Consider the following 26,774-nt stretch of genomic DNA (forward strand, 5'->3'; position numbering starts at 1 on the left):
TTTTATGGTGTCATCACGATAGAATAGCCTAAGTTATATTGAAATAATTTAAAGAACAAAGTTATAAAAACTCACATTACATAAATAAACAATTAAAAATATGTTTAGGTTGTCTTTATTTAATTGCCCTCGTGATGATGGTGTGCTTTATCATTATGTGCGTTTTACTTATAACGTGATTCAAATGATGGATCTGCGACAGAGAAACTAGGGGTTTTGGGAAACATGCATCACTATATCCTTTTTTTTCCCAAACTGTGCATAGTTCAGCCGCAAGTTACTGTAGCCTACGTCTTTTTTTTGGGAAAGCGCCCCATGTCCGCTAGTGCCGCGCGCCTCTTTCTCTGGGCAAAAAGGAGTTGATTTTTTAAATATTAAATATATAGATTAATTAAATATTCAGCAAAAGAGACATTTATTTCATATTTTACTATGCATTTCATCTGATAGGCAAATCTTTATAGCTTAATTAAACACATATTGTCAAAACCCACACATAGGCCTATTGTATGAAAATGAAAAGGGCCTTTTTTGTTATTATTAGACTACTATTTGTTATTTGTTGCCTAGGCTATTTTCACATTTTCACATTTGAGGTGCTTTATTGGTATGACAAGTAACTGTACATTCGTTTTGCCAAAGCAGTGCAGCGTCGCGTCTCACAAACAAGACAGTGCAAAAAGGGCAGTAGTGCAAACAAATATGAAAATAACATATAATAAAAAAAATGATTAATAAAAATAAAAATAGAATAAAAAAATAAAAATATAATAATAAAAATAAAAATAGATTTTTGATAACATAAAACAGTATAAAGGTAATAATAGTAGCCTATTATTAAAAGTAGGTCCACATAAAGAGTTCCAGCTTGTGTGTTGGAGACAGGAGCGGGTGGTTGAACACACAGCAGCACACACACTCCCCCAGTAAGATGGGTTCTGTTCGACAGGGACTCAAATTGTTTTGTATGTGTTGGATTATCGGGTAGAATTTCTCCTGGATCTCGGAGCAGGCCCGTGGCATGTGCAGGATAAATTTTTTGAAGAGCGGGACCGAGGGTGTGCCGCGTCGCGGGGGCACTTTTGATCATTTTGGAAGGGCACTAAAAAGGGCATGTGCACTGCACAGGTTGAGCCCTATGTGCACGTGCCTGTCTCGGAGTATTTAGTGCACTTAGTTAGGATATGCAGCTCCGTCTCAATCAGCTGCTGAGGGCACAGCCGCTTCCCCACCGGCAGCCATGTTTTTTTTGTGCCGGCCCGTCTCTACGGCTGGCTGATGTCCGCTGCCCGCTTCTAACATGTTAGAAAATACTGCAAATCAAGCTGTCGGTATCTCCCCGCGGTTGAAATTGTTCGTTATTCGGAAAAAAAAAAGAATAAATATCAGTGCGCAAGCTTTCTAGATTTATTTTAGGCCTATATTCAGCTGTTTTAATCTTGCAATTCTGATAACTTTTAGAGATAATGTCTGTTTTTACCAACTTGTCTGTCATTTATTTCTCATTTGCTACTTATTTTATTAATTTGTTGATGTTAATATACTACATATAGTCTTGAATATGCATCTAAAATCCTTTGGCATTCAAATTTGCTTTGAACTTAAAAGAGAGAAAGAATCTGATTTTACCTGTCAGAGCACATTGCATATGCCTTTTTTAAAATAACATTTATTTAACAAATATTTTAGCACATCGAAAGTAATTAAATTACCTGTCTTTTGATTAAAACCTTTATGCAAAAAGATCAGAAAAAAAGGCAATATATGCGACATGACATCGCTGTCATGCCACGATTTGAGGATAAATTCGCTTTTAGGTGCTGCTTTGAATAAAATAAAACTATTAAAAAGCACATTAAAGACACTCATAAAATAAAACATTAATAAAGGAGTATCTTATGAAAAAACACCAATTGACGGGCTCTGCTTTCGGTTTTAAAAGAATCAAGCAGCTTTAAAAATATAATTTGCTGAAGAGAAATGACAGGGGAAAAAAGATTAAACATATCGGGACTGTTAAAAGAACATTCCTCTTTGATATATTCTTTCGACTCCGACACATCAGCTAAGATTATGAACGACGGAGTGTCTCTCCTGCTTCAGTGGCGTGTCCCGCTGGTTATAAACGAGGAGGCGGAGAGAATGCGCTGCTTAGTTTCGGCTCAATATATATTAAATTAAAAACTAACACCGAGCTGCTTATAACGCTCAAAAAAGTTAAACTAAAATGCACAACCCTTGTTGGTTTCACCTGCGGGATGCACAATGAACCTAACGCGCCATTATTTTAATTCTATATTCGTGAAGAATGAGCCAACCGCATATGCTTAGTCCTGTTGGTCGGGACTCTCTGCTTTATAACTTATTAGTTTATTACAATAATCACACTTAGCTTTGCCATCGTTCTTCACCACATATAGCCACTCAACACATCTTGCGGTCCATCTTTAATGTTTAGATTATTGAAGGTGCTATTGATGTTTTGAGAAAAAAAAATTAATAGTACTGAAACTAAATTATTAAAAATAAACTTGCGGGACTTCGTTTATGTCCTGCGGCAACATTATTTTTATTACACTTTAAGTGATCTGCTTGAGGTAGGTCACGTTTATCAATGGTAAGTTTTAGCCTAAGTTTACATCAATAACATAATGTGCATTGTCCTTTACCATACAAAAAAAGAAAAAAAAAAACATTTATTTATATTTTAAATGCATTAAAAAGCAAGCGCATATCTTAGCCTTGAGTTTGTTCACACTCTGCCTGTATTAACATAAATGCTGTATTTTAATATAGCTAATTTTGATTAGCTTTAACTGACAGCCTTTTCTTCTTTTTCCGCGGTTATGCGGCATTATATTTCACACACATATGCAAGGTGACTGAATATGAAATTAAAATACAAAACTTACTGAGCCATTAAGTAAAAAAACAAAACAAAACAGTTATACTTTAAAGCAGAACATTGACGTTTTGAAACAAAAAAACGGAACTGAAACTAAATTATTAAAAATAAACCTGCCAGACTTAATTTATGTCCTATTTTCATTATTTATTTATTTTCATTATTCGTTTATTATTATGTACTGAAACATAAAATGAGATAGTAAAATATAATCAACAACGAAAATGTAAATAAAAACGTAAATTAAAAACATAAATGAAAATATCTTGTCTTAGTCCTATCAAAATAGCAAACTTCATCTCTCTATATTTAGACTAAAAGACTGCTTTATTTATTTATTTATATATATATTTATTTATTTATTTATTTAAGACTACTTATTTATACTGAATGTTTGTGCTTTCACTTTAGTTGTCTTTCATTTCTTTAATTGTATTTTCCAAAACGAATCCTCTTTGCACTTAAAAAGTTTACAATAAACCAGGTAAACAAATTTTAAATGTAAGTTGAGGTGATCGCATGTTCACAACTGTGAGGTGATGTGCTCTACCGGCAGGATAATCTATATTATTTTGCTGTTTTTCATATGCGCATGTTTAGGATTTGAGATAATAACATTGCCATGATAGTCAAAGAAATCAAAACATTATTTTCACCCCAACGCAATTTAATCGGGCACTGAAGGCTAATAACTTAATTCTTATATTTGCTTTTTGACTTCTCACCATGTATCTTTTCTACAGCATAGTATAGTGTAAGAGCATGTCTATTACCAGAAAAACTCAATTAAAATTATATTTTAATTGAACACATCACATCACACACAGTAAGCTACGCCTACAGAACAGTCTGTTTAGCATTGTGAAAAGGCAAAGCTGAATATCTGTGGTTAAAGTGCCACCCAGCGGTCAAATGCTGCTGGCGCATCAAGTACCGCCATCGCCGCGGTATGAATGGCGGCACAAGGAACACATTGAAGTAGTAACATCTGTAAATCTTCTTTAGTAAAAATAACAGACCTATAGGCTGACTGTATATGACAAACACACAATCTAACTAAACATGATGCTTGCTATAAACTATAGGCTACATTATTTGAGCATTCATTATGACATTGATATATGTTGTGGTCCAGCTTATGTTTCCTTTTTTGAGTGAGACGGAGAAAGTTTAAAACAAGGTCCACTTATATGCTTCAGCGCCAAAACACAAAGTGGTCTGTTGAATAAAGTCTTAATATAATTAAAATGACAGCAAAATATTCACAGTTTCAGAATAGCCTATATTAGGCTACATCATGTTTAGTTAATGACAAGTTCAGTGAATGACAATCCATACTGCTCCTGTCAGTTTCACTTTTATTAATATAATCAACTACTTTGACCACAATAAGCCAGGCTTTACTAACTATTGGCAGCACTTAAAGTATTCCCCTCAGAAGAAGAAACTCAATCGGACACTTTCAAAAACTGAGCAGCACAAAGAGGAGAAATCAGTGTGTTGATGATCTGTCCAATGTATTATTAAGCTTTTTCTAATTCAAAGTTTCAGGTAGGCCTACTTTGTGTGTGAATACCTTGCAATTAGGGCTGGGTATCGACCGAATCGTCTTGCTACTATCGAGTATCGAAAAATTCTTTTGCGTTCGGTACCAAATTTCGATACTCAAGGGTATAATCTTGTCAACGTCAGTGAGCTAGAAAATCTGAGCCATCCTTAACGTGACCGGGTCAAATGCTGGTGATTGACTGCAGCGAGGCTGTCTTGAAAATCAGTAGTTTACGACGGTCACGCGCACTCACTCAGAGCTTGTCAAATGTGAGGCTGTAATGCGTACACTACTACACTTTAGAGCATAGCATACATTTAATGCAAAGGATGTTTAAGTAATCAAAAGTATGGCTACATTATGCAAAGATTGACGGCAACAGCGCACGATGCAATATCTGTAAAGTTATCGCGACCAAGACTGGCAACACGTCAAATATGATAAAACACCTGACACAGGGTCCCCGCGGGGTCTTAAAAAGTGTTAAAGTCTTAAAATAAAAAAATCGAAATTTATGGCTTTAAAAAGTCTTAAATTTGCTGTTCTAGGTCTTAAATATTTTTGCACAGGTCTTTATTTTTGTTGTTATTGCTAGGTTTTTGGGGTGTTGTAGTTCTTTATTTCACTAGTCCAATTGTAATTTGCATTACAACTACAAAAAGGTCAACTTTCAATAGCCAATCAGCTTTCTGATATTAAACCCAGTGCGCGCGGCAAATGTGACATCATCGCTGTGTTTGCGGAAGTTCGCTTTGAGTGCACGCAACATGATTTCACTGACAAACGTCGCAAGTGCAGTTTTATAAGTAAGAAGTGCTGTAATACGAGAGAGCGAATCTCTGCTCGCGCGCCGGTTTCCTTTTGTTCATGGACAAAACTGCTTGCGAGCTCTCAAAACACTGGCTGCTCACGTGCGAATGATCTGCTCTCGCTCAGTCAGACTCCTTTCGTGCTTTTGCTCTCCAAAGAAGCTTCAGCATACTGTAGTTGTGTTACAATAGCAACTATAGAATTACCACAACAGAGTAATTGAAGTACTTTACAAAACACTTTACAGCAGACACTAGTTCACTTTATTTTAGTGATAAAATGGGATTGATAGTAGCATTTATTTAAAGAGTGAATAGTACAGTAAGCTATAATACCTAAAATACCTAATTTATACCTATTATTACCTATTTTCTATCACGGTTACATTTCTGCTTGCCAGAATGACCAATAATTATTGGCTAGAAATTGCAACAGCCATCGGAAAGGAGGAAAGTTTTTGTAAAACTTTGGAAAAACCTGAGGGATAAGTTTGTTAAAACAACAAAAAAAGAGGCCCCCAAAAACATCTTCAATGATAATGATTATCTTTTTATTCGTCTGATTTTACTTTCTGTTTTTTTGGAGCGCCGCCTGTCATTAAAAAAAAATATCTCAATGGTGAACGTGTCAAGTATAAAAGCCTTAATCTGTTTTGTGAGTTGTGCGATGCGGTGCCAGGTGAAAGTATAAATCTGCATAAGATGTTTGTTTTTTCTGTAGTTCAACGGTGCATTTAATCTGACTTTACCACTGTTCAATTTAAATAACTTTGTTTTACCCCTAATTTAATGCTTTTACATTTTCTCTCGTGTGTTTTTGATATTGCGATATAGGTCTTAAATGTAATACTTAATGGTCCTAAAAAGGTCGTAAAAGGTCTTAAATTTGACATTATGATATCTGCAGAGTCCCCGTGACAGTACACAGAATTAATTTACGAGCAGAAAGTTGCTCCGACGCAGTCATTATCTTCATCCTCTTAGTATTTTCCTGACTCAGGGCCTCCAACAACGTGCCCACCACAAGCGTCGTCTTCCATGACTGATGAGGATAACTGCGCGATGGTTGGGGCTCCGAAAGGCAAACAGACATACAAAATCAGTTTTTAGCACTTCTTGCTTGTGTACCGTTAAAGCTAAGGCCCAGATTACACTACCAGTTAAATGTGACCCAATTCCGATTTTTTTTGCTTAAACTTGTGACAATGTGGTGCAATGTGGAAGAGAGAGCGTGTGTGGATATTCCGACGTGGGAAAAAACAACAACAACAAAGGAAACATGGAGGACGGTGGTCAGTCGCCATTATTTGCTCCCACTAGACCTGAGATCTCTCTCGTACCACAAATTCCTCTCAGTGGTGTAGGACATCATACAGCATATAAACAATAAGCGCTAGCTGCGATGCAGGCCCTTCCCCACCTCCTTCGCCTCAAAATCATTTTCAAGTTGGGCAAATTCGTGTTGTAATTTTTACGCTATTAACGTTATCAATGCACGCACTGCGGGCTACACATAGAACAACTTTATTCCCTTTAACACCAGTGCGCACACAGGCTACAATCTTACACACACACACACATCAGGGCCGTACCATTACATAAACTGCGTGGGGGTAAATCTGGACTGAACCATTTGCTGCTTATACTACACCACGTATTTCGTAGAGCTAAAAAGAAAATTTCTTCCATCGTGGCTAGTGTGGCACAGATGCTAGGACCCGCCTTTATGCATGCATCATAGGTTGTATGGCAAGTGTAAACGCATGAATTCGATATGGGTCACAATTAAAAGAACGTGTAAACGGACAGACAAAAAAATCTGAATTGGGCATCAAGACCTGACAGTGTGAACGGGGCCTAAGTTTGTGCGGGGAAAATGTATTCATTCTTTTTTTGGACCTAATGTATGCTGTGCAGCGTTATGTACTGATCCGATGGCTTTAAATACCTAGCTAAATTGATACTAAAATGCTTTAAGGTTAACGGTAAATGATAAAGTTTACCTCACATTAAACTTGTCTTATTTAAATGTCCTTATCCTTGGCTGCATTAACAGTTTAGCTTTCAAGTTTTCTTCACATTAATGTTATAGTCTGCTCCTGCTGACCCTGGAATTAGGATACCATCAAGTGATGATCCATTGCACTGGCAGAAAAATGAACAAGGAAAGGAAAGATGAATGCCACAGGGCCGTTACAAATTTTATTGTTAAAAGTTTGCTGCCTTTTTCTCCTGTGGAGGCTTCATGGTGGAGCTAAGAACAGTAAGCTGTAAATGATGTTGTAATATTATTACCATTAAGGCTGTTGGCCATGTTTGTAGGTAGTCTCTTAACCTAGATAATTTTTAAATCTTTTTATAGTAAGCAACAATGATAAAATAATGCTAATGTTACTTTTTTGTGTTTGATGATGTCAAATATAGGGAGATGATAAGCACTTTAAACCCCAGATATTAGTCCCCCAGCCGAGACATGCTCTCAAATACCCTCATACCTGCAGTTGAAAAAGAAAATATCAAGAAAGAGTTGCAAGATGTGAGAGATGTGGCTGTGACTGCTGATGGCTGGATCAGCATTGCACAGGACCACTACCTGACAGTGTCACTTCACTTTGTCAGAGAGGGTTCCATGAAAGACATACAAGGGCAGTATACACATCCCAGACAGGGGACATTTTAGCAGAAGAGATAAGAGATATTCTTGATGAATTTAATATAAAGGATAGAGTAGTTGCTGTGACAATGCAGCAAACATGGATGTAGCAGTAAAAAGAGATGAGTATTAAAAAAATTGGCTGCTTTGCTCACACTCTCAATATTGCTGCTCAGAAGCTTTCCACAATTACCTCAGTCTCACAGTGGGCAGGAAGGATCAGAGCAATGGTGGTGTGGCTGAAAAGATCCACCCTGGCTAAACCTATCCTTAAAGAGAAGCAGCATCTTCTCGGTAGGTAGAAATCAGAATAGTTGAACCTTAGTGCAAAACTCTTTGTCCAAATAGTTAATAAAAATCCTTTGCTAAATCATGCAGTAAAACATTTCTGCAAATAAACAGCCACTTTGATAACCACACAAACACAAACATAAATTTCTCTTTCCCATTTTAGGTCTTCCAGAACATGCTGTCATCCTTGATGTGAAAACAAGGTGGAATAGCTTATTCCTCATGGTGGAGCGATTCCTAGAGCAGTTCCCTGCCTTCCAGGCCACCTCCATGGACCATCGTCTTAAGAAATTAATGGACAAGGACAGGTAAAAACTCTGTTCTCATTTTAAATGCTTATTCAATTTTCAGTGTAAACGATTTTGCTCATGAATCTATAGTCCAGCTAATGAATCTGATCATATTTTACAGACTGCAGAGAATTTCTGATGAGGATTTTAGAAAAGCAGAAGAGTTTGTCAAAATTACAAAGATACTTTACACTTCAACCCTCTGCGTCTCTGCTGAAAGGAGCCAAAACTTGGGTCAGATTCTGCCTATCTTAAATAAGCTCCAGCACCACTTCACAGTGAATAAAGAGGACTCCTCCTTCACAAAGACCATCAAGGACACTATCTGGAATGACCTCTCAAAAAGATACCAGGGGTGCAGTGTAATCCTGCTGAATTTGCTCTTGTTTTCATTAGAATTATTCAGTGATTGACTCAGTGTTTTTGTCTTGAATATCAGATGGATGAGAGGGCACAGCCTTGCATCCCAGATTCAAGTCAAAAGTGACAAATGAAGTGTGGACCAGACTGAAGGAGGAGCTAATGAAAAGGACCTTAGAACAGGTGTTACTTCATATTGGTAATATTCTACTTCACTTGAATTGTAGATCAATATGTGTTGTGGTAAATATTGACTTCTCATTAATTACAAATTATCAGACCAGAGGTTTTGAATATCAGAAAATAGACTTTATTCTCCATAATAAAGCCGAGAAAGAGCAGAGCAGACCCCAGAGCTTTCTGAAGTCTCTCCTGGACACCTTCTAAAGTTTCAGTGTGTTTGTTACAATTTTTATAAAGGATTATTTGACACACCCCTAAGTCTCTTTTTAACTCTTGACCATTTTTGAATAGGTTTTTAGTCTAAGGGGTCCTGCTTTTCTTGGCTCTCAGCCCACTAGCTCATGTCAACAGAGATGTTACAGGTCTATGTCAGTAAAGTATAGATGCAACTTATGCAAAGGAACTAAGTGTTTACATACATTGTCATGATAGGATAATAACTTGATAATATGTTACTCATTCTAACTTCTGACACATATAGCTTCATACAAGTATTTAACATAAATAATCAGTGCTTTACATATTCAGTTATTCTACACAATCAGTCACTCAGCCTTCTCCTAGTGTTGCTCCTGTGCAGGCATACTCATCTTACACAGACATATCACTGTATTTTTAACACAGGCTGGCATGTTTGCTGCAAACACTACATACATTTTGAGAAGAGAAAATTAACTGCTTTACACTTAGAAAATACTTCATACAGAGAGAATAAAATCTTCTTCAATCCCTCCTCTTAAGACTTTAGTCTTAATATTATTGTCTTTTAACCCCAAAGTGCAATTTCATAATCCAGTTCTCTTAATTACCTCTATCTAGTGACTGATATTAGCCACATAGCTGTTATCAATTGACTAGATTATGCCACTGTACTTTGACAGAAGTCCAGCCAAACATCTTCCCTTTTACTTTTGATTTGAAGGAAGTAAAAGACTGTACTCTGTTTTTCTCTTAACACATCAAAGACAACAATGTTTTAAGCATAAGTATTCAGTTGGTTCAGTGCTAGCTGCTAGTTTTCACACTCATGTAGAATATACTGAAGTGATATTATATATAGGTACCATGAAAGCAATATGCAAACAAAATCAATATGCAAACGTAAAAAGCATCAAATGTTGATCTTGATCTTTGCTCATCCTTGTTTCTCTTATTCCAAGCTATCAGCATCTTCATTAGACTTTGAAAAGTTGTTAATGGAGATGTGTGGTTGAGAGTCTGAGTTCTGAAATCTGCAGTTGTGCATTCATCATCCCTTGACTTGTGGCACTTCTGTATGTGGTATTCAGGCACATTATCAGAATCACTCTTTTCTTTGTTCTGATAAACTCTTGCTTCCACACGTGGCACTTAGTAGTTTAGAGCTTTGGAATATTCAGGCTCCTCTGTTTCCAGTCAGCTTTCCCTTGCTGGAGTTGTTCCCTTTTGCTCCTTTGAGGCATTGGTACCTCATCAATGGCATCCACTTTGGCAGCTGTTGGATTTGCCCTCATCCAGATATGGTCCTTTCCTCCTGAGCTCTCCAGAGCATCCACAGATAGACTCGATCAGCTGGACCAATTGGACCTTATATCTCTGCTCTCTCACATGGCTCCTTTCTGGTTTCCTGCACAGATATCGCTATGCACATGGCAATTAATTGTTTCTTTATTAAAGTCCCTACTGCATTAGACATCTTTGCAAACCATTCCAAGAGGTTATGTGCAAGGTTATAGGTGAGATTATATGCCAGGTTTTATGCAAAGTTTCATGTGGTTTCTTGCAAGGGTCATGCTGTTTCTTGCAAGGTTTCTTTCAAGGTTTCTTTCAAGGGTCGACCCAATAGCAGTTCATGCAATGCGGTGTTAGATGCTTGTTTCTGTCAGTTTCCATGCCATCACTCACCAATGCACTTGTTAACACATTAATCCCATTAAGTTTATTATTTTCACATATTTCATTGAGGGTTGGTCTTGATGGATCATCTTCATCTCTTTCAGCCATTTCTGGTAACTGAGCATAATACAATTACTCTCTCTTTTGTTTTATTCATAATTTTTCATACTCCTTTAGATGTTTTTATTTATTTATCACTCATTAACTTCATGATTACTTTATGAATGCAAACCCATTATGAACTTATTTCTGAAGGCATTTCAAAATTTAGGAAATACTTCTCTTGTCACAGATGTAATAAATATCCCTGCTTCATAATCTGCTCCTGATGCTACCTCTAATCATCTACTCATCATAGTTTCTCAACTGTGCTTGTTTACAGAATTATTCTCTATCCAGTCAACACTAAAAACAGTCATCATCTCACTGTTTGGAGCAATGGTCTCCAGTCAAGTCTTTTAATTGAACTAGAGCTCTGTGAAGCTGTAGATAATTCAATCATCCACATATTGTGACAGTGTCCATACAATGATCTTCTCCCTTATTATAACCCTTTATGCATTCTGGTGTATACAGTATATGCTAGTCATCAAGCTACACGAGTACAAATAAGTTTCTACCCTCCTCTGATAGTTACCTAAAAAAAACTCAATAGAAATCAAACCACTTAAAATATTTACCATCCAAAAGGACATACAGATGTTACTACTTCAATGTGTTCCTTGTGCCGCCATTCATACCGCGGCGACGGCGGTACTTGATGCGCCAGCAGCATTTGACCGCTGGGTGGCACTTTAACCACAGATATTCAGCTTTGCCTTTTCACAATGCTAAACAGACTGTTCTGTAGGCGTAGCTTACTGTATGTGATGTGATGTGTTCAATTAAAATATAATTTTAATTTAGTTTTTCTGGTAATAGACATGCTCTTACACTATACTATGCTGTAGAAAAGATACATGGTGAGAAGTCAAAAAGCAAATATAAGAATTAAGTTATTAGCCTTCAGTGCCCGATTAAATTGCGTTGGGGTGAAAATAATGTTTTGATTTCTTTGACTATCATGGCAATGTTATAATCTCAAATCTTAAACGTGCGCATATAAAAAACAGCAAAATAATATAGATTATCCTGCCGGTAGAGCACATCACCTCACAGTTGTGAACTTGCGATCACCTCAACTTACATTTAAATTTTGTTTACCTGGTTTATTGTAAACTTATTAAGTGCAAAGAGGATTCGTTTTGGAAAATAGAATTGAAGAAATGAAAGACAACTAAAATGAAAGCACAAAAATTCAGTACAAATAATTAGTCTTAAATAAATAAATAAATAAATAAATAAATAAAGCAGTCTTTTAGTCTAAATATAGAGAGATGTAGTGTTTGCTGTTTTGATAGAACTAAGACTAGACATGTTCATTTATATTTTTAATTTACGTTTTTATTTACATTTTCGTTGTTGATTATAATTACGATCTCATTTTATGTTTCAATTATAGTACATAATAATAAACGAATAATGAAAATAAATGAATAATGAAAATAGGACATAAATTAAGTCTGGCAGGTTTATTTTTAATAATTTAGTTTCAGTTCCGTTTTTTGTTTCAAAACGTCAATGTTCTGCTTTAAAGTATAACTGTTGTTTTGTTTTGTTTTTTTACTTAATGGCTCAGTATGTTTTGTATTTTAATTTCATATTCAGTCACCTTGCATATGCGTGTGAAATATAATGCCGCATAACCGCGGAAAAAGAAGAAAAGGCTGTCAGTTAAAGCTAATTAATCAAAATTAGCTATATTAAAATACAGCATTTATGTTAATACAGGCAGAGTGTGAACAAACTAAGGCTAAGCTATGTGCTTGCCTTTTAATGCATTTAAAAATATTTGCGGCCTTTTTATAGGCTACAGGCAACTGGTGTATAATAATGTTTTTTTTTTTTTTTTTTTGTATGGTAAAGGACAATGCACATTATGTTATTGATGTAAACTTAGGCTAAAACTTACCATTGATAAACGTGACCTACCTCAAGCAGATCACTTAAAGTGTAATAAAAATAATGTTGCCGCAGGACATAACTGAAGTCCCGCAAGTTTATTTTTAATAATTTAGTTTCAGTACTATTAATTTTTTTCTCAAAACATCAATAGCACCTTCAATAATCTAAACATTAAAGATGGACCGCAAGATGTGTTGAGTGGCTATGTGGTGAAGAACGATGGCAAAGCTAAGTGTGATTATTGTAATAAACTAATAAGTTATAAAGCAGAGTCCCGACCAACAGGACTAAGCATATGCGGTTGGCTCATTCTTCACGAATATAGAATTAAAATAATGGCGCGTTAGGTTCATTGTGCATCCCGCAGGTGCAACCAACAAGGGTTGTGCATTTGAGTTTAACTTTTTGAGCGTTATAAGCAACTCGTTGTTAGTTTTTATTTAAATATATCGAGCCGAAACTAAGCAGCGCATTCTCTCCGCCTCCTCGTTTATAACCAGCTGGACACGCCACTGAAGCAGGAGAGACACTCCGTCGTTCATAATCTTAGCTGATGTGTCGGACTCGAAAGAATAATTCAAAGAGGAATGTTCTTTTAACAGTCCCGATATGTTCAATCTTTTTTTCCCTGTCATTTCTCTTCAGCAAATTATATTTTTAAAGCTGCTTGATTCTTTTAAAACCAAAAGCAGACCCCGGTAATTGGTGTTTTTTCATAAGATACTCCTTTATGAATGTTTTAATTTATGAGTAGTCTTTAATGTGCTTTTTAATAGTTTTATTTTATTCATAGCAGCACCTAAAAGCGAATTTATCCTCAAAACGTGGCATGAGAGCGATGCATGTCATGTGTCGCATATTGCCTTTTTTTCTGATCTTTTTGCATAAAGGTTTTAATCAAAAGACAGGTAATTTAATTACTTTCGATGTGCTAAAATATTTGTTAAATAAATGTTATTTCAAAAAAAGCATATGCAATGTGCTCTGACAGGTAAAATCCGATTCTTTCTCTCTTTCAAGTTCAAAGCAAATTTGAATGCCAAAGGATTTTAGATATGCATATACAAGACTAATAACATCAACAAATTAATAAAATAAGTAGCAAATGAGAAATAAATGACAGACAAGTTGATAAAAACAGACATTATCTCTAATTATCAGAATTGCAAGATTAAAACAGCTGAATATAGGCCTAAAATGATCTAGAAAGCAACTACTGCGCGCTGATATTTATTCTTCTTTTTTTCCGAATAACGAACAATTTCAACCGCGGGGAGATACCGACAGCTTGATTTGCAGTATTTTCTAACATGTTAGAAGCGGGCAGCGGACATCAGCTAGCCGTAAAGACGGGCCGGCACAAAAAAAACATGGCTGCCGGTGGAGAAGCGGCTGTGCCCTCAGCAGCTGATTGAGACGGAGCTGCATATCCTAACTGAGTGCACTAAATACTCCGAGATCCGGGAGAAATTCTACCCGATAATCCAACACATACAAAACAACTTTGAGTCCCTGTCGAACAGAACCCATCTTACTGGGGGAGTGTGTGTGCTGCTGTGTGTTCACCCAACAATACCCGCTCCTGTCTCCAACACACAAATACTGGAACTCTTTATGTGGACTTACTTTTGATAATAGGCTACTATTATTACCTTTATCCTGTTTAATGTTATCAAAAATCTATTTTTATTATTATTTTTTTTATTCTATTTTTATTTTTATTAATCTTTTTTTATTATATGTTATTTTCATATTTGTTTTCACTACTGCCCTTTTTGCACTCTCTTGTTTGTGAGACGCGCACTGCTTTGGCAAAACGAATGTACAGTTACTTGTCATGCCAATAAAGCACCTCAAATGTGAAAATAGCCTAGGCAACAAATAACAAATAATAGTCTAATAATAACAAAAAATGCCCTTTTCATTTTCATACAATAGGCCTATGTGTGGGTTTTGACAATATGTGTTTAATTAAGCTATAAAGATCAGATGAAATGCATAGTGAAATATGAAATAAATGTCTCTTTTGCTGAAAATTTAATTAATCTATATATTTATTATTTTAAAAATCAACTCATTTTTGCCCAGAGAAAGAGGCGCGCGGCACTAGCGGACATGGGGTGCTTTTTCAAAAAAAGACGTACAGTAACTTGCAGCTGAACTATGCACAGTTTGGGGAAAAAAGGATATAGTGATGCATGTCCCCCAAAACCCCTAGTTTCTCTGTCGCAGATCCATCATTTGAAGGCAATTCAAATGTACCATCTCTAAAAATAAAAAAGACCGCTTACGCGGCATTTGTGTTTATTATTACCATATTTTTATTTTATTATTATTAATTTATTCATTCATTCATCATTCATTATTTTTTTTTCGGTTTAGTCCCTTTATTAGTCTGTGATCGCCACAGCGGAATGAACCGTCAACTTATCCAGCATTTGTTTTACGCAGTGGATGGCAGGAGGGCCAGCTGGGGCTTCGGGACGGAGTAAAAGGAAAGGCGGAATTTGCCCCGAGTCTGGGAAAGATGGCTTGCCGTAATTACACTAGTTTTTCTATCGCACACATGTGCCAAACACATAAACAAATAAATAAAAAAGGAAAAGAAAACATCTAGACTTATAGGCTGAGGTCTTTTTGCTTATAATCGCCCTTATGTTTCCGTTTTAAATGTAAGGCTGTTGCATAGAATAATACAATTTTAATGTATAAGTGATTTTGCTGCGTCCCCCTTGATGTTTCAATAACGCATAATAATCTACACAAAGACACAGCAGACATAAAGGTTGTGTATGAGAGACCGAGCAAAAGAGCGCTCTCTTCACAGCTCTGTTGATGCTGCTAGCGGCTTCTTTCTTTTTGTTATTTATTTTGCAGATAATACACCATATGAATACAACAGAAAGACATAAAACTTTACAAATTACCTTTTGTAGACTCAAAACAAGTGTCATATCTTGATAAGCCTCAGCCACATTGAAATATAATTTAAAGAATTACATTATCGGATATAATAAAATCGCATTAAATAAATAAACCAATATAAAACAAGCAAAATCAAGCTATAACAGTTTAGGTAGGCCTATATAGCCTACATAAATAAAACCGTTAAAGCCAAATCAAACTTTTATTTTACAAGATATTTTCTTTTAAAAGATTTTAGATATTTTCTAAAAACAATAAACACCAGAGAAGGTTTAGAATATTATTTATAAAGTATTTGGATATGATGATAATAATCAAATTGTGCAAACAGAACATTTTTGGGAACACGTTTCAGGTCTCTCCAGTGCATTTGGGCTGAATGTTTGACTGTGTCTAAATGAGGATGTTATAAAATACATTTTCTACCGAGTTATTAACGGATGCACGATTCCAACAGTCGGGGGACGTTCTGGGGGCTGGGTTTGCGTTACGCGATGCGAGCTATAGACCGACAGTGGAAATGCGACATGATTTCGGTCTCACTGATGCCCATTAACACCTGAAAGACAAGCTTTTGGTTATGAGATGGGGGAAGGGGTATGTCTCCACCCTCAAGTGTTTTCCACAAACATGGTTACACAAAATCCAAAACTCCCGAGGACGGATGGTGTAACCGTAGCAAAACCTATGCGTTTTAAAACCAAACCGCATTAAATATGGGGCCTTATGAAAATGAATGTTTCTATGCACAGCAACTTCTGGACTGAACTACTTGTTATTTAAAATATCTGTATTACGCTCTAGCATTCGCCAAAACGAATTTGTACATAAAAACACCGAACATAGCCTAGCTGAATAGGGTGTTGCCTGCTGAGCCATGACAGCAGCAGACAATTCCGCACGACCATAAAGCCTTCACCCGACAGTTATTTTCTAATATTCACAACGCGAGCCACAACAATAGACATGCCATGCCCATCATCCTTACAGACAACTTCGCTTTAAACTGTATTAAGGTCCCATTTACACTGCACAGCAGTTTTATATAAAACCTTAATGATACATATAACAGGCTACATTTTGATGGTGAAATAACCTTTTAAACGATGGCTTTTTATTTCAGTATTCAAACATTAAATAACGAATGCATCAAGTGAAATAACGAATATGCAAAAATACATGTATATAAATATAAAGGACTATTACAATTAGCAAAATGCTGCTCTATTTATCTTTGCATTTTTATAATTTTATTATTGTTATTTTTAATATTTTGAATTAATTAAAGCTATAGACAATACTGCTTGACATTTTAGAAAATGTTTTGCGTATACCCAGTGCCGAGAACAAACAAACAAAAGCACATGGCTTGTTAATCAATTTAATCAAGCTCTAGCCACGAATAAAATAATAGACTATTATTTTAATATTTTAGACGACGGGTTAGTAATTATACTATAAATGGTTATGTTCAGATCAATGAAATAATAACTTTAATAATTCTGCTTTGCATTTTTTTATGCATTACTAACATCACTAAACCATACATTTGTTTTATAAGTTAACCAAATATTTGCAGAGATTCAGCAGTTTTTTTTCTGACGCGTTTGCCAGTCATGCCAGTCAGTGAAAAAAAAGTAACCGTGGCCCCGTTTGCAGGTATTCAGATTCGATTTTATTAATCTGATTCAACTTTTATTATTTACAGGACATAAAAATGCAATTAAAAGTTTCAAATCAATGTGCATTGTCCTTTACCATACAAATAAAAAAAAAAAAACATTGTTATACACCATAGCCTGTAGCCTATAAAATGGCCGCAAATCTTTTTAAATGCATTAAAAAGCAAGCGCATATTAGCCGTACCTTGAGTTTGTTCACATTCTGCCTGTATTAACATGCATGCTGTATTTTAATATAGCTTATTTCGATGAATTAGCTCTAACTGACAGCTTTTTCTTCTTTTTCAGCGGTTATGCTTGCATTATATTTCACACGCATATGCAAGGTGACTGAAATTGAAATTCAAATACAAAACATACTGAGCCATTAAGTAAAAAAACAAAACAAAACAACAGTTATAGCTACTTTAAAGGAGAACATTGACGTTTTGAAAAAAAAAAAAACTGAACTGAAACTAAATTATTAAAAAATAAACCTGCTAGACTTAATTTATGTCCTGCGGCAAAAAATATTTTTATTATAATCTGCTTAAAATAGGTCAATTTATTTATTTATTTATTTTTTGCTTTTGATGAAGCTGCATTCAACTTAAGCTCAATGTCGGCAATGTCTTTAAATAAATAATATATCTAGGCCTATTTTCATTATTCATTAATTTTCATTATTCGTTTATTATTATCTACAATTGTTGAGACATAAAATGAGATAGTAAACTATATACAACAACGAAAATGTAAGTAAAAACAGAAATAAAAACATAAATGAAAAAGTCTTGTCTTAGTCCTGTCAAAATAGCAAACACTGAACATCTCTCTATATTTAGGTTAAAAGACAGCTTTATTCATTTATTTATTTATTTATTTATTTATTTATTTAAGACTACTTATTTGTACTGAATGTTTATGCTTTTATTTTAGTTGCAAAAATATCAGAAATTGATCTCGCACGCGCAGGGAAAAAAGGCAATTATGCCACACATGACTTGCATCGCTCTCATGCCAAGTTTTGAGGATAAATTCGCATTTAGATGCTGCTTGAAATAAAATAAAACTATCAAAAAGCACATTAAAGACTTTAATAAAAAATTAAAACATTCATAAAGGAGTATCTTATGGAAAAACACCACGGGCTCTGCTTTCGGTTTTAAAAGAATCAAGCAGCTTTAAAAATATATATAATTTGCTGAAGAGAAATGACACGAAAAAAAAATAAATAAAAAGATTAAACATATCGGGACTGTTAAAAGAAAATTCCTCTTTGATATATTCATTCGACTCCGATACATCAGCTAAGATTATGAATGACGGAGTGTCTCTCCTGCTTCAGCAGCGTGTCCCGCTGGTTAAACGATGAGGCGGAGAGAATGCGCTGCTTTGTGAACCTAACGCGCCATTATTTTAATTCTATATTCGTGAAGAATGAGCCAACCGCATATGCTTAGTCCTGTTGGTCGGGACTCTGCTTTATAACTTAGTTTATTACAATAATCACACTTAGCTTTGCCATCGTTCTTCACATGTTGCCACTCGGCACATCTTGCGCTCCATCTTTAAACAAATGTTTACATTATTGAGGTGCTCTCCGGCGGCGAAGTTTCTGGCAGAGTAGCGAGTGAAAAAATGTGCTTGCAGAAATTGGAATCAAAATTTAAATTATATAACAAGCATCGTATTCTTTCTAATCCTCGCCCAGTTTTAATACAAGTTGTGTTTTTTATATTTGTGGCTGTGAAGTTTATTAAGAATATATATATATATATATATAGCCTACTTTATTTTTTTTTATACTTTAAGTGATCTGCTTGAGGTAGGTCACGTTTATCAATGGTAAGTTTTAGCCTAAGTTTACATCAATAACATAATGTGCATTGTCCTTTACCATACAAAAAAGAAAAAAAAAACATTATTATACATAGTTGCCTGTAGCCTATAAAAAGGCCGCAAATGCATTAAAAGGCAAGCGCATATCTTAGCCTTGAGTTTGTTCACACTCTGCCAGTATTAACATAAATGCTGTATTTTAATATAGCTAATTTTGATGAATTAGCTCTAACCTTTGACAGCTTTTTCTTCTTTTTCCGCGGTTATGCGGCATTATATTTCACACACATATGCAAGGTGACTGAATATGAAGTTAAAATACAAAACATACTGAGCCATAAGTAAAAAAAAAAAAAAAAAAAAAAACTGAACAGAACTGAAACTAAATTATTAAAAATAAAATAATATATAAATATATATAATATATAAAAATATTTTTATTATACTTTTAGTGATCTGCTTAAGGTAGGTCAATTTATTTTTCTCAGTGTTTCACGTACTGTACGGCAATGTCTTTAAATAAATAATTTATTTAGGCCTATTTTCATTATTCATTTATTTTCATTATTCGTTTATTATTCGTTTATGTACAATTGTTATGGCATAAATGAGATAGTAAAATATAATCAACAACGAAAATGGAAATAAAAACAGAAATAAAACATAAATGAAAATGTCTTGTCTTAGTCCTATCAAAATAGCAAACACTGAACATCTTTCTATATTCAGGCTGCTTTATTTATTTATTTAAGACTACTTATTTGTACTAAATGTTTGTGCTTTCATTTTAGTTGTCTTTACTTCTTCAATTCTATTTTCCAAAACAAATCCTCTTTGCACTTAAAAAGTTTACAATAAAGCGTGTTAACAAATTTTAAATGATTAATGAAGGAATTATAATGCTTTGACTTATTGTTTAATATCATTTACAAGCACAGTAGCTGTATGGGCTATTTCTGTCCGTTCGCATCCCGTCCCTTTGCGCCCCCTGGCGGCTCATTCACAAACTGCGGTCATACACTAAAAACAGAGCGGCACCTATTTCAAACGGCGGCGGTACAAGCCGCGGCGTTAATAGCCACTTTGAACTCTCACCTACTGTATCTTCACATACAATATAAACTTCAGCTGGAAAATCTTCTCCTATTGATTTTCTTAAATCATAACCTAAACATAATCTTGTTTTGTCTTCATATGTAATTATTGCCTTTAGATTCCATCAAAAATTATTAGTCATTTATACATTTATTACTACTTTAAATTTAAATAGAAATGTCTAGGACAGATTGTATATTACAGTCAATGTTTCTATTAATGCTCCTATTTTTACACAAACTTTTCAATAGTGTTTAATACCTATTTCTGCATCTAGTGTTTTTTCTTTCTGGGCAGATCTACATCTGATTTAATTTGAACCCTCACTGTGCTGGCTGATTTCATCTGCATCTCAGTCCTGTAATGACAATCATTTAGTTGGAATTTGACACTTCTTTCCTTTACTAATTTATTTTCTGATATATATATTAATTCCTTTTTTATCTTTGAGTTATTTTCTTTTGGCTCATAATTATTTCCTAAGGCACTCCCATTAAACTAGTTGTTTATACAATTTTGATGCACTTTTTTATCAGCTGGCTAAAACTTACTGTATGCTTTGTAAATTTCTCTCTGTTTTAATTATTATTCCTTAATTTTTTTTCTAATTATTTTTCACATATGTTTTCATGTAAAATATTATCTTTTTCTTAAACACTGTTCTCTTTCAATTTTTCTCATAGCAATTTAGAACTGTTACTTTCTGACCTTATGTCCTATGAATTTATTTCAAATTGTTATTTCAATCTTTCCTTTAACTATAAATCATTTTTCTAGATTTGAATTTTTCCAGTTTTCACTATCCAATATTGATTTAGGCCATTCACAATACAATTATGTTAAGATTTTCCTTTACTTGATTTGAACTTAAATACTTAGTTCCATTCTTATTTATTCTCCAAATTATGTATTGCCTTATCAAAAAGCTTTTTCTTTAGTCACCACCCTGTATTGTAATTTATCCTTCTATGTTTAAGGAACTTTTATTAAGCCTACTGAAACTTAAACTCAAATTATTTACCATTCATCATAATATATAATTTCATCATTTAAAGTTTCACCTTAAAATTACCTTATAACACTTTTTTTTATTTTTTATTTTTTTTTATTTACAAATTTGCATGATAATAATTTCTCTAAAATTGACAGGAGTCTGATTTGATACAAGAATGGGTAGCTAAACTTTTGTTCTTAATTTTCCTTCTGTAATGCTTGAACGTAATTTGGACTAGGAGCTACTTTGAGATGGACTGTCAGGCTATCCCCCCTCGCAACCTGAGACAACTAGCTCCAGATTGGTGCAACAGTCTTTTCTATGTTGTCCTGAACTTCCTTCATATCAGGGCACAGTGTTTCCCCCTCTCTCTTTGGGCTGGCTTCTTTCTTTGACTCAGCTGATGTAAAGTTCTGGTGGAGAGTTTTTTCTTTTTGATCAGTTCATCAGTCTCTTGTTAGTGTCTCTTTTGAATGTCTCTGAACAAATGTAGCTTTTTCAGTCCTCAGTAAATCCTGGGCAAAAAGTTCATGTCAAAAGTGTCAACAGCCATTTTGCTTTGTGTTTTTTCACACACCTTTCCATTTGCCAGTATACTCAGAGATGTCTGGTAGGTACGAGACTACAGTCCCCCAAAGTTCATCCATACGTCCTCTTAATTAATATATATAGAATTTAGCTCATGACTTAATAAATTATTTTTTTCCCATTTTTTCCTTCATCAAATAAAGACTCCTTTTATCCAATTTTTTTTAATTAATTAATTTATTTATCTATTTTTGTTTGCTGTTTAACAACTTATTTTTTCTAATTCTCAATCATTTTTATCATATGTAAATATGCTTAATTTTCTATTTGTTAAATGTTCTTATAATTAATTTTTTTTTGGCTTTAGATTGTGCTTCACTTATTTTTCCTAATCTTATTCTAGTTTTTCCTCACTAGTTACATTACATCTTACACTATTTTAATTTCTCTAACATTTCCATACCTGTTTTAATTCAACAGTACTATATGGTGGCCAAATGTCTAATATACCTGTTCAAAATCCTTACTGCAATAGCTTCAAGTTCATAGTACTATTTTACCTCTACATGTTTGTTTACTTTAAGCATTTTTCCTATCTGAAATGCAATTTTTAATTCTCAATTACCTTTTAAGTACATAAAATATGAACTATATAATTTTTGAACTCACTATTATGTTCTTTCATTTCTCCTCAGTGTCTATGCTTTACATCTGACTCGCTGCTTTTACTACAAATAGCTGTTGGCTCAGATGACAGCCTGTAGCTGACTTTAAAACAAATGACAACAGTCAACTTACTCCACAACAATTTTTCATTGCACTTAAACATAATTTTATCTTTTAAAGCCGAATCTTAGTTTCTTTTAAATGTTACTGTTTTTTTCTAATTTTTATTTTATCTGTTTAATATATATATATATATATATATATATATATATATATATATATATATATATATATATATATATTAAACATCTTCTCTTTTAATTCTATTAAACAATGTTTGAACTTCTTTTTTCTCCATTTTCCTATGCTTCTTTTCCCTTTTTAAAAATTAGCATTTTTGTCTCTTAGATTTTCCTAATTCATTTTTCTTTAAACTTATTTTCCTTAAACATTTGATCATTAACTCTTCAATTAATCCATATTTATTAAAGTTTTCTCTTCTAATTCTTTATTTACTCAAATCATCAACTTATCTATTTTTATTCATACTGATTTAGTAAATTTATTTCCTGATCTATATAACTATTAATCTCCATATGTAGATATTTCTATGCTTCAATTTTTGAATTTCTTAATATTTATTAGTCTAACTTCCAGTTGCATTTTTATTAACACTTTTTATTTATTAAATCTTATTCTATCATTAATATTTTCTTATTTCATTTATCTTATTCATTACTTTATAATATTTCTATTTATTTAATACCTTATAATATATCTTTACTCTTTAGCTTCTTTCTGTCCTGTGAAACTTTTGTTCTTAAAATAGACAGATTCTTACCACTCCTGAAGCAGACCTTCTTCCAGACTGTCGACATGTCAGGAATTTCAGTCCCCTCTCTGCCTATAGTTCATACTTAAAAACACTTCAAACACACAGAGATTATTCAGAAAAATGTTTAACTCGTATATTCTTGTTTTTAGTCTGTGTCTTTCAAATGCAATATGATCTCAATTAATTTTATGAGGCTTAAACCTCCTCTGTATCACAATCTCTTCCCTCAACTGCATCACTCTCTATCTTATTGTTCATAAAATCACACAACATATGCAGTCCTTCTTTTATATTATAATATAAAACGATAATTCTTTTAAACTCACTCTTATTGCAAACATACTTCTAAACACAATCATACTTCTCACTCGTCCTAACCTCATCTCTTACACTGTGTAACCTGAACCTCACCTCTATTCTAGTCTCTCTAGATCAAAGGTGATAGCTTCTAAGCACCCCAGCAACACAGACAAATACACAACTACTTACAATTACATAAATACACCTCACTCCTCTTGAGTGACCTGTCCGAGCAGCCTCTAACCTTAGAGCTATAACCACAGAATTCTCCACTACACTCCTCTTGAGTGACCTGTTACTTCTGCTTCCGTCTTTACTGTTCTTCAGTAAAAATAGCATTTCACAGGATTTGTGCCTTTTTTCCCCCAGCCTCCTGAATAATATTATTTATTATTATTAAAACAGAACGGGTACTCCGAGGTCTTTGCGCGCTTCTCTCTATACCTTAATCTGTTTTAACTTATTAATTGTCACCACACTTTAAGAACTTCCTCTTAAAACTTAAAAATGCTCTATGCATATTCTTCATAATATTAAAAAATTTCCCAAACATGAGTAACAGTTACTAGTTAACGTTTATCCTATCCGTCAAGGCCCTCATAGGAAAACACAGATCATTTGCATGCAAATTGTTATTTTCTCCTGGTATTCAAAACCCCTTTGTTTTCCTTTTATATCTTTACTTTTTATGTTTACTTTTACTTTTTTAGTTTTACTTGTAGTTCGTTATAGCTGGAGAAACAGTTCAAGTGACTTTTTTACCGTTACAAGCAGGTCCTTGGTAGAAAAAACACAAACGTATAAGCTTAAAATTGCTTACCGTTTTTTATCGTGGCCACATATTTGTGTTTTTCCTCCAAGCCCCAGCATGTCCAGTGTCACCCGTTCGTCTCTGTCCAGCACCACGTTGGGCGCCATTTGTGGTAAATATTAACTTCTCATTAATTACAAATTATCAGACCAGAGGTTTTGAATATCAGAAAATAGACTTTCTTCTCCATAATAAAGCCGAGAAAGAGCAGAGCAGACCCCAGAGCATTCTGAAGTCTCTCCTGGACACCTTCCAAAGTCTCTCCTGCACCTTCTAAAGTTTCAGTGTGTTTGTTACAATTTTTATACAGGATTATTTGACACACCCCTAAGTCTCTTTTTAACTCTTGACCATTTTTGAATAGGTTTTTAGTCTAAGGGGTCCTGCTATTCTTTGCTCTCAGCCCACTAGCTCATGTCAACAGAGATGTTACAGGTCTATGTCAGCAAAGTGTGCAGGCATACTCATCTTACACAGACATATCACTGTATTTTTAACACAGGCTGGCATGTTTGCTGCAAACACTACATACATTTTGTGAAGAGAAAATTAACTGCTTTACACTTAGAAAATACTTCATACAGAGAGAATAGAAATCTTCTTCAGTGTGACCTAGTTTTTTATTGAATATAGACTCCGACTGAGCAGATAGAACAGGCACTTAGCAGGTAACCGAAATGACATCTCTGATGAAGACAGTGCATCTGCAACAACAGCACTAGTAAGAAAATATAAAGAAATCCTATTTTTTCCTATTTAATTTTACTTAATTCAGAAGAAAATTAACTTGTTTGAATTTATTTTTTATATAGTTTTATATTTGTCTTTATTTCTTTACTCATTTGTTAATAGAAGATTCCAAAGCTTTCTGCCTTGAGGAGCTGTTTGCTGTGGAGGACATGGCAATTGAAGCAAGAATGCAGACCAGCGTCAGCAGCACTACAGAGGAGATATAGAGATAATAAATAAGTACAGACTGCTTCCGTCTACACTGTCCTCAGTAAGTCCAGTAACCTGGTGGTGGGACATAAATGACACTCTGCCAATGCTTTCAGAATTGGCATCAAGGTATCTTTGCATGCAAGCATCATCCACAACCTCAGAGCGTACATTTTCCACTGCTGGGGACATTATCAGCCAGGAGCGGGCTTGTCTGTCTCCTGAAAAAGCAGACATGCTCATTTTTCTGAAGAAAACTGTTGAGTAATTTCAGTTGATCCTAAAAGATTAGTTCACCAAAAAATAAAAATTCTGTCATTAATTACCCTAATGTTGTTCCAAACCCATAAGATCTTTGTTTATCTTCAGAACACAAATAAAGATAATTTGGACTTAATCCAAGAGCTTTCTGATCCTCCCATAGATTTACTGGATAAGCATTTATCAATGCCCAGAAAGGAACCAAAAACATAATGTGGCGAGTAGGGTTGGGCATCGTTTGGGTTTTTTCGATACCGGTGCCTAATCGATACTTTTAAAACGATACCGGTGCCAAAACGGTGCCTGAATCGATACTTTTTAGCCCCAAAATGATAGTGGATGACTCTACAAAATAATTTTATTTGACAAAATATTTTTAAAAATAATTTTAACAGAACAATATGATTACAGTTTAAAGTAAACATAAATTCATACTGTATTACATTAATACATTTCCTTTGATCATTTGTTGGTTAGCATGAATTTAAGATTTGCATTATGAAATTACATTAGCTTACTATTAACCTGTGGGGGCGGGCAGGGGCCACGTACTTTTAGGAGCACATTTTAACATATATATCACAAAATACTTAACATTATTCATAGTCATTTTTGTTCATGCATCACTCTGCAGTCTTCATAAACAAGATAATTAAATAACTTAAACTCAAAATAATCTTCCTTGTTTATTTATTTGACAAGTAACGTTATACGGGTGTTGGAGAACACATTTCTAGCATTCAAGTACATCAAGGCACATTGCTGCACCTGTAAACTTTAACAGGCCTACAGCTGAAGTCGATTTATTTTGCCCTCCCATTCATTTACAATAATGTTTCTGAAAGTGTTTACACTGTTTCCTAAAAAATAATTATTCTGGAGTAATAATAAGTGCTATTTTTTATTGTTTATTTCGTGCATTAATAATGACCTAAACACATTGAATGACAGTAAAAATTTTACTCAATAAATGCGTTAAAAATATCAACTGATTTATA

At 34.2% G+C, this 26,774-nt stretch overlaps 2 protein-coding genes across 17 annotated transcripts in view; one reads left to right on the forward strand and one right to left on the reverse strand.

Moving 5' to 3' along the window:
- The window catches only part of LOC141378258 (serine/threonine-protein kinase pim-2), an 82,032-nt gene that overhangs the window by 15,640 nt on the left and 39,618 nt on the right, over positions 1-26,774 (reverse strand). The window lies entirely within an intron of this gene.
- LOC148679585 (uncharacterized) overlaps positions 1-26,774 on the forward strand; it is a 46,545-nt gene that overhangs the window by 8,959 nt on the left and 10,812 nt on the right. Inside the window, exons 1-7 of one of the 13 annotated variants that reach the window (XR_015945052.1) lie at positions 6,535-7,526; positions 7,688-8,210; positions 8,371-8,515; positions 8,619-8,852; positions 8,937-9,040; positions 25,210-25,297; positions 25,429-25,912. Coding sequence is in view for 6 of the 13 variants with exons in the window: in XM_088651244.1 (XP_088507370.1) it covers positions 8,039-8,210; positions 8,371-8,515; positions 8,619-8,910 (609 nt within the window). In the remaining 7 variants the exon portion in view is untranslated. Of the gene's footprint in view, positions 1-6,534; positions 8,211-8,370; positions 8,516-8,618; positions 10,713-25,209; positions 25,298-25,428; positions 25,913-26,774 lie in introns of those variants that run through there. The other 12 variants (XR_015945050.1, XR_015945051.1, XR_015945054.1 and 9 more) reach the window with 12 other exon arrangements.

The sequence above is a fragment of the Danio rerio genome, chromosome 16 (genome assembly GCF_052040795.2).
Source record: "Danio rerio strain M-AB ecotype USA chromosome 16, GRCz13ab, whole genome shotgun sequence".
NCBI lineage: Eukaryota > Metazoa > Chordata > Actinopteri > Cypriniformes > Danionidae > Danio > Danio rerio.